Here is a 9,695-nt window from a genome sequence, read left to right as displayed (position 1 = left end):
CAAAGAACTACCCAAAATGTCAAATACCAACCTGTTCGGAAGCCTGACGGATGAATTGTAGCAACTTTAATTCCCCATTTGGAAAGCTCTTGTCTCATTACTCCAGAAAACATGGACAGAGCTGCTTTTGATGCACCATATGCAGCATACCTCGGTAGTGGAATGCCTCCTGCAGGAGCAATATAAACATGATAAAGCTCAATGGCAGCTCTTTCCAGCCTTTATTTTTGTGATTTAGAAGGAAGATTATAGCGCAACCAAAATTATGCGGCTCTCACTGAGGTTAAAGACAAGTCAGTGAGGGAATAATTTCTTTCTGGAGGTTAAAAAAAGTGAAAGCTGTAAATGAGCAGTCGCTTATAGCAGTTATGCTCAGTAACACCTGATAAGACACCTTCTATGGCAGAAAAAAAAAACTGTACTGCATTCAAGGGTAAAAACTGCTGAAAGTTACAACTGTTGGTTTCAGAAACACAGATAATGTTTTAGTTCATATAAATAGTGAAAAAATAGTTTAATGCCACTGTTCTTGTCACTGTAACACGAATTTCAAGCTCCTACTATAAACCACAATTACAACAGGGTAAGTAATCTCAATTCTAGCTTTATAAAGCCAACTTATCTTCCAGTTCTTTCCAGCTAGTTTCAGAAAGACCAGAGACAACAGCACAAGAGTGGGGAAAACCTCTGTGGACAAACCAAAGCTGGAATCACATCCCCCGGGTGACAGGACTCTGAGACCCATCATGGAAGCAGATCCCCTGCCTATAGTTATATCCTATCTTCTCCAATCCCAGCAGCATTTGTTCAGATGGAGAAGATAGAAAACAGCCAGTATTTTAGGTGAGTTTAAAATAAATCCATATGTTTACAAAACAAAAGCTTCCAGAAAATAGTATCTTCCAAATACAGAGATTTCCTCTGTTCCAGAAACTGGCAGACTGTCCCTTCTGCAGCTTTAGAAAAATCCAAAGATGCTTTGATTTGAGCATCTTCCCCTTCTTCAGCCCCCGCCACTTTCTCCACAAGGTTGGTGTTATCACCACACAGAGTATCACTGCTAGATTTAGGGGTCATCACAGCCACCACAGGCTGTGTGGGCACAGCAGGGAGGAGGGAACAGAACGGGCAACCCCTTCTCCTTGAGGCACGTCACTCCTCCTGCCTACATGGACAGTTGGGCACATCCTCCGGTACAGCCTCCGTTTCAAACATTACACATTTATCTCAATGTATTTGAATCTTTTAAAAGAAAATACTTTGATACAAGGGAATTTTCAGGTAAGCCGCTGGTGCCATTTATTGGGTTTTGTACTGCAACGACCAAGGTATCACGGGAGCTTCTTACACAGAGTCATTCCTTTGAAGAAGTCAGGCCAATTATATGTTAATTATTCTTCTGTATGCATCTGAATAAGTTTGAGTTTCAATTGGTTTGAGCCAATTGAATCACATACTTTTTCCCTCTGAGGTCAGGCTAACCTCAAGTCCAGTTAAATTAGCTCTACACAGGCAGGAATAGATTCGGCACAATGAGACCTCGCTAACTTTTCTGCTAATGTTTTACCAAAGGACCCTCAGACCCTGCATTAAGAAGAAGCTATTTACCCAAACCAGCCCGCATGCAAGATCTGTGCGAACACCTCTAGTTTAAGCAGGGTCATTATCAACTCCTGTAAGGGCAAATCACTCAGAATAGGGAAGCTCTCCATTTATCCCTGCAAGGCAGCTTAGGGATTCATGCCAAGAATTAAGACACCTGCCCCAAAACACCAAAAGCACAAGCTTCAGTTGGGTGCTCAGAGAAAACAGAGGTCTGTCCTCTGTCGCTGTGCTTGCAAGGGCTGGTGGGCAGAGCAGCACCAGAAAGGTCCTTCTGATAATTCAGTCCTGATTTCTTTAAGTGTCAGCAATGAACCATAAACACAGGCATGCGGATACAAAATATACTTGGAATTAAAAAAAGAAAACAGAAGACGGCAGCGTCAAAGCTAGGCTGAGGCCACATCCTCAACGTAAGCCATGAATACAAGGTAATGCTTGTACGAGCCACCTCGGCAATACAGCAGGATTGGAGTGGACACCAACTGCGCAGAAATAAGGGTGCAAGAAGACAAGGCAAAGGAAAATTTGGGAAGCAGATGATATGGTAAATCCCTAAGAGGTCTTAAACTAAAATACTTTCCAGCATCATGACAGCCTGCTTCTAGCAGGTCTCAAAGGAGCATTCTTGCTTCTCAGCTGTTGGCTACCAGATACTGTTACTTCTGTTCCTACATCTTAGCATCCCAGCTGTCCCCCTAGAATAGAAGGTCATGTTATGAAGGCATATATATAGTAAGCACAGGATCCAATTTATGGGACAAAACTGGAGTGCATACTATGTGCTGCTAATCATTTTGAAAAAAGTTATTTTATCAATAAAAAATACCATTTTGCTGATATGTTAGGCTAAAGTATTTTTAAGAAGATAAACAAAATGTTTTTAAAGAAATATAAAACACACACTCTCTCCAGGTCCCAGGTTATTAGCAGACCACGCTCTGGGGCTGTGCGCTGGGGAAAGAATCATAGGATGAGGCAAAAAATAAAGCTGCCTTCTGCTCTTGAAGAACTAAATGTTTCTCTTCAGCAGGTGTTTTATCATTGTGCTTTCTCACTCTAACTATAGTACTTGAGCCCTACAAGGGTTCAGAGGTGGAGCTGCCCAACTGAAATATCTAACATTAACTACAGACTGTTACAAATGGCAATTGTCATGAACATACCCAAAATATATTTATGCTTCAATTTTAACCCAAAGTATTAAAAAAAGGCCAAAACTTTAGCTCTAACCAGCCCAAATGAAAGAAAACCTGTCTCTGTGTAAGACAGACAGCTTTGGGGCATCTCCACGATGTGGTTCAATGACAAACAAACTGAGGTGGTCACAGACTTCTGCTGGAACATGTTAGAAACGTCTACAATTTACCACCCATCTTTCTGGAAGCTCACAAAGCTATCACTCATAGCATCTGATCTGAATTTGACTGTCTTTTATAGAACAGTGTCTTTTTATCCATATTAAGCTCTTCTGCTTTAAGGGCTGGTTGCTGGGAATAGTCTCCCAAACAAAAGAAAAACCTGCACTTATTACCTAGATACCAATTCCCTAGGTGTATTGACAAGCAAGACTGACCAACACCTTCCTCAGCATTTTTGCCAAGGAAGATAGTTGTTTCTCCTGTTACACCAGAAATTTATTTGGTGCTTTAGTTCAGCTCACCTGCCATGCTGGACATGTTAACCAGCCTCCCCTGGGATTTCCGAAGTAATGGTAAGAAGGTCTTGGACACCTCTACAGCCCCAAAGAAATTCACCTCCATGCACTGTCTGTATGTGCTCACGGGGAGCAGCTCACCATCGGCGGGGAAGCCCAGGATGCCTGCATTGTTCACGACTCCCCACAGCCCTGGGAAGAGGAGAAAACACAGGGCTGCTATACAGCAGGAAATCAACTCCATAAGATTAAACTGATGAGCTGGGTGGTGCCTCCAGATCAAGGCAGAGATGATCCGCAGCTACAGATACTCAGTACCCACTCCATGAACAGTCATCACCATTTTTCATACATCCCAGAAATCAGGACCCAATCTGCCCACAGACTGAGCGGTGGAAATGACCTGCACACATAAGCCATGATGCAGCCAACAGGTAAGAGATGTACCTTGCAAGCAGGTACATTAATACCCCCATTAGAATGGTAAAAAAGCCATACCTGCATTTTGCACCTTCTCTGAGACTTTTAGATAGGCTTCTTTGACTTGGGTGGCATTGGTTATATCCAGCTGCAGGAGAGAGAGTCTCCGAGAACAGGTCCGTCTTAGTTCCTCAGCTCCAGGTCCATCCTTATTCAAAACCCCAGCAAACACCACGAAACCTAAGTTATCCAGGTATTTAGCCAGTGCATGTCCAATCCCAGTGTCGCTTCCTGAAAGCATCAAAAAGACATTTGAAAAGTAGGTCTGTCCTAAACCATCATCTAAAAAAAATAAAATTGGAAATACATGGAAATGTAACCAAAAAGATGATGAAATAAAGTCACTGAAATAGATCTGAACCTTTCTTCCTACTGTCATGTGTGAAGGTTTAAGGAGCTGGAACTTTGCATGTTCCATAAAGATTGATAGACCATGTCCTCTTGGCCCAGAGCTGATGGCATCAGCTCATGATTTCCCACTGAGAGGCTAAGATTTATGGAACTAAAACCCCAGATTGGTTTTATACAAATATTCAGACAGAAACCTCATAACAAAAGTATCTAAGAAAAAAAAAAAAACAGAAAAAAAACACACAAGTACTTTAATTTGAAATCTCAGATGGACAAAGCAATTACAGAGCATTAGAATTCAAAGAAATTGTTGGGTATTATTTCTTAATTTAAAGAAGTTGCATTATTTTATTCAAACATCTACTATATCTGGATCCTTCTGAAAAACACCTTTTGGTCACAGGCTGCCACCAAGACAAAGTCAAGCAACTGTTTCTTTACCTGCAAAGCAGTTCAATGCTTTCAAATCCTAAGAAAGCCTCAGAATGGCATTTTTGGGCTAAGCCAAATAACACCAGCTATTTAATTCATGTAAACTTGCATCAGAACTTCTCTTGTTCTCTCTATCCTCCTCTAAACTTATTCCCAAACTTTTTACATCTAAAGCAATGAACTACTAAATGCAGGAAGCACCATTAAAGCAAACGCACAATGATCTCTGCGATCACAATCGTGCAGTTCCTCCCACCAGGTAAGAATGATGATTTAACAAGTGACTGGGTTGATTCACAAGTCTCCCCCTTTGACACAGTATTTTGCTGCCACTATCTTAAGATACTTTTAAGCATTTTCTCTGCCAGTGTCTTTTTCAATTCCAGTTTCCGTTCTTCCCATCTACAGAGAATCATCTTAGAGAGAGAGGAAACTTCTCACCCATCTGCCCACCAAGACTCCCAGTGAAGTGATACAGGGCTCTGCTACAGACAGGGAAGGAGTTTACAGGGACTGTGCTGCAGGAGTTTTGCAAAGGACAATATCAGGAGGAAAATGAGTAAGAAATTAATGCAGTTTTTACACTGTAAAGCAGAGATACATCAGCATGTCCCATGATACCGCACCGCACCCTTCACTATAACTGCGGCAAAGAAAGCTCCCAGATGCTGATGTGCACCGAGATCTGTGGAGCTATCCCAGGGCTTGGCTATCTCCTGCAATAGCAATTTGTCACACAAATGCTCAGCTTCCAAACCCATCTGCATGGCTGGAAACCTGAATGCGGGACAAAGGGCTGGGACTCCTGCCAGTTTTTTGACTATTTCCTCATTTGTGAAAGAGCAGCGATACTCCCCACTTAACCCTACCAGAAACTTATGAGGGTTAGTCTGTGATTTTGGCACACCGAGGCCGATATTATCATAGTTATTCACAGGCCTGCTCCTGCGCTCAAGATCCATAGTCAAGAGTCTTTTTGGCAGTCAAATTCTAATCTTAATCATGCTAGATCTTCATTTCTGGGTTCTGTCTTTTAACTGGGGCTTTAGTCCTGAAAAGTGAAAAAAATTAATTCCAAGTGACTTGAAAGAAATATGTACTAAATGCCTGGATCAATCAGTGCAAGATGTTCAAAAGAATTACTCATGCTCTACTTAATTCTTTAAAAAAAAAAAATGCTTTTTAACATTTTTGAAGTCTGCAGTTTGTTGAAGATGCACCAGAGCACCACATATATCACACTTAGCTTCTTGCAGCCCTGACCTGAAAGAGAACAAACCTGCATTCTTGGAATTCCCCAAAGAGACATGAAGAGGCCTGCAAATATCCCAAAGACGTGACAGGTTTCTGGGTTTGGGGGTGGGGTGTCTTTCCTTCTTTTTCTTTTAGTGAAAAACCCTATTTCTGGATCAAATCCTTCCCCTTTCTTTCTTCCCAGCAAGTACACAGCCACAGAGCTACATATTACTTAAGTTTTACAATGCAGATTTAACTTGGGAAGGGGCAGAGTGCTCAACAACTAGGGATGAGTGCACCAACCCCGAGAAGGAAATAAAAAGTTTATCTGTGCCTGCCACTGGGTTTGTCCCCAGCTTTTATCAAAACAAGTCTGATTTGAGTTTCAGACCTGTTATTGAAGTCCAGAGAAACTTTACCCTTCAACTCATAAAATTCAAACAGTAGTTAGGTCTCTATGGGGAAGAAATAGAGAATTCCCTCCTCTCCTTGTTTCTATGTCAAAAATAATGTTTTGTGAATTATTAGAAGATTTATTATAAGAAAGGCAGTCAGTACTGACTGTAACTGAATCGTTACTGAGAATTTATCATCAACTCACACTAAGCATCAGAAACACCAAGTTACACAACAAGAATGAAAAGACCAGGTTAACTGGAGAAATTAATCACGCTGCACACAGAATAACCAAGGCAAGAATTTTACAATTCCTGCTACTTCGGATCTTCATGGTAATTTAATTTTTAGGGAAGCTGGTTATTGGGTCTACCAAACTACACTAAAGTGTTCACGTGCCCAGGAGCTTCTGTTTAAGGACACTGAAGCACTCACTCCCAGCAAGAGGATCAATAGAAATGTTTCACCAATGACTTTAAGACTGCTCACATCCCCGCATTTATTCATGTGAAAAAGAATTTTGACAACTGTACACAGTTTCCCTTATTGTGGTACTCCGATGAACTGCCGGCTTAAACAAATAATGCACAGTGGTACCCATACAAGGGACATCCAAAGAGGACCAGAACAATATTTGACAAAACCCAGGGAGAGAAGCACAGAGATTACTCCATCCTCTGGCCAAAGGCAGCCGTCTCACGAGTGATATGTGGCAGCTGCTCAGAGCACAGCAGCACTCCTCAACCCCGCAGGGCTGAAAGGGGAGAAAAAGAAGAAAATAAATCACCATTTCCCATGAAATGCCTGCCTCAGGTCTTGTTTAAATTGGAGAAAGTGACACCAGAATTGATTTAAAGGCACCTTGCACCTGCACATGCATGCAGACACACATCCTACAGTTGGTAAAGGGAAGAGTACTGCAATCAGAGCAACTTAACCAAGAAACATGTTGATTAAAACTTTCATTTCAGTTGATGGAGGGTTTGATTGATTGCATATCAGTCTGGATTCAAATAAAGACCAAGAAGAGCCTCCTCAGATGCGTCAGCTGTCAGAGGTGTCCGAACTTGCATTTCTTCAGGACAGTTGCAGCATAGGTACAAAGAAAGCACATCCACTTGCTGGAATATACTTAAATGCTCTTCACTCCCCTATAGTGCTCTAATTCAAATGTAGAGCAGGTAAGCTCTGAGAGAGCGCTCTTTCCTGAAGAACTGCAGTCTTACAAAAGTAAGAAGATGCCCAAGTGCAAGCGCAACCCCTGTGTCTGCAGGGGTGGAAAAGGGCTGCTCCCTATTCCCCCCTGCCTGATACCCATCTTCATCTGATACACCTGCAGGGAGAAACCCAGCTGGCAGATAAACCACAAGGGGAGAACTTGCTGCTCTTCTTGTCCTTTTTTAACTTTTATGTTTAATCCCCATATTAATGCTTGCTAGGCAAATGTAAATTATTTCCAGGTGTCCCTATAAAATGAAATTAAATTCTGCAAGAAATAGCTATATAAACCAAAGCAACTTAATTCAGCTTTCCAGAGGGGAAAAATAGAAAATAAAACAAAAAAGAGCAAGCTAACAGTGCAAGAAGCAGTTAGCAGGCACTCTGGTTTAAAGGTTTGATTAACACAAAGAAACAACATTTAAAGTTTTAGAAGAAACAGGAGAAAAGCCATAAAACCACAAAAATGCCATCTCTGCAAACTAAAAGTGGGTTTTGAGTAGATCAGAGTGTTAATAGAGACTGAATTCATTAGCTCCGAACTTTCACTGCTAGCGAAGGAAATTACTCACTCCCAAATGATTTCACACAGTTTCAAAGAGATGGCACCAAACCAGTGTCCTGAAATATATGCATGATATACACAGTACACACTGTGTAAACACACACACAAAAGGTATCCATACATCCGTCACCAGGGCAATAAATTCAAGTAAAGAAAAGTAATGTATTAATGTAGTGTTCCGAGGGCTTCCAGAAATTAATGTCTCTCCTAAAAAGTTAGACCATCATAAGTATTCTTATGCTTTTTGCACCAGTTAATTTCACAAGTATGTCTAAAAAGCTACTTGTAAAGATTAAATGAGACACTAAAAAATAATAGCATCTATTAAGATGCTTTTCTACTTAATTTCAGAACACTTATTTACCTGGAAAAAACATCTCTGGCAAAGCAAATAAAATAAGCAAAAAAAATTAAAGAAAACCTTACAAGCATGCATTTCATAGATACCTAACCCGAGAACACAAAGTTTTCCAGCCCACTTGTGAGAAAAGCCAGTTTTTGCTTCCCAGAGCACATCTGCAGCACCTTACCTGTGATGAGCACAGCTTTGTCACCCACAGGCAGCAGCACCCGGCCACCCAGGTACACAGAGGAGACGAGGCTCGTGGCACAAAACACCACCAGCCCTCCGCCAGCACCCAGCGTGGCCACGCACGGCAGCCCCAGCAAGGCAGGCAGGAGGCTCCAGACCAGCACATTTGCTTTCTCCGCTGAGCTCCTCTTGGCCATGCAGAGCAGAGTCACCCCAAAAAGCAAGGTGACGCCCACACAGAGCCATCCAAGGGGGCTGCCGGCAAGAGCATCCATTGGCAGGGGCGAGAAGCAGACACACACACCCCACCACCAGCTGGGTAAAAGCAGGTGTTGCTACATGCAGCTCATGTTATATAGGAGCAGGGGGTGGGGCAGAGAAAGGGGACTCTGTTTAAATGTTTGACATAATCTCACTTACCCTTGGCATCAGCAAGAAGCAGAAGCTTTCCTTTTCTTACCTTTTATTCCTTCTGCCTGAAAGCTCCACCTTCTGAATAATATGCTGGCTGGATAATGATTGACAGCACTGGATATAGACATGATGTAGCAAGTGCTGGCTTCAAGGAAAAATTAACTGCTATATGTTTTAGATGTTTAAAGTACATTTTCCTAGATAGCAAAAAAAGAACAGCTTCCTTTATGGGAAATAGTTGGAATTTCCTGCCTAAAAACTTGGGGTGTAGTTTCAGTAGAACTGATTTTTGATGGGCAGTGAAAAAAATTAGTCAGGACAGGGTTATTTACTCTGTGTAGTGCAAACTGTGTGGTTAGCGTTGGGCTTTATCACACATGGGCCACCCTCCTCTTTCAACAAAAAGCCCAAAATGACCTTCCCTGCTTTAGTGCATACCTTTGGCTATTTACCTACTCCACATTCAGCAAATACCTATGGTTAATTGACATTCAAGGGGGTCTGGGAGGCTGGGAAGGGGTGATTGCTGGTTTGCCATTAAGGGCACTTTGTTAAGTGAACACACGTAACACACCTGAGATTGAGTCTTCAGCTGACCTCCAGTGATAACATTTGCCTTAGTTTTGACAGGAATCACTGGTTCAATACCCACAACAAGTTGGGGGGAAAAAATGTAATCAATTAAATATATTTGAGAGATTTAACACCTACGGTGGTGTACTCTGAAAGTTATTTAAACAATAAGAAAATTTTAAAATCCAGCTAAAAGGATTGAAATACAACTTATGCATATTTAACCCTGTTTAAAAATC

General features: G+C 41.7%; 1 protein-coding gene across 1 annotated transcript in view; it reads right to left on the bottom strand.

The window, feature by feature from the left end:
- Window positions 1-8,744, bottom strand: part of HSD17B2 (hydroxysteroid (17-beta) dehydrogenase 2) — an 11,176-nt gene extending 2,432 nt beyond the window's left edge. The window contains exons 1-4 of the mRNA XM_009332301.1: window positions 8,468-8,744; window positions 3,758-3,970; window positions 3,266-3,451; window positions 32-169 (exon numbers count right to left, since the gene is read on the bottom strand). Of these exons, the coding sequence (XP_009330576.1) occupies window positions 32-169; window positions 3,266-3,451; window positions 3,758-3,970; window positions 8,468-8,744 (814 nt within the window). The remainder of the gene's footprint in view (window positions 1-31; window positions 170-3,265; window positions 3,452-3,757; window positions 3,971-8,467) is intronic.
- Window positions 8,745-9,695: the final 951 nt, after the last annotated feature.

This window comes from Pygoscelis adeliae, unplaced genomic scaffold (genome assembly GCF_000699105.1).
Source record: "Pygoscelis adeliae isolate BGI_AS28 unplaced genomic scaffold, ASM69910v1 Scaffold18, whole genome shotgun sequence".
Taxonomy (NCBI): Eukaryota; Metazoa; Chordata; class Aves; order Sphenisciformes; family Spheniscidae; genus Pygoscelis; species Pygoscelis adeliae.
This window is presented reverse-complemented; position numbering and strand designations above follow the sequence as displayed.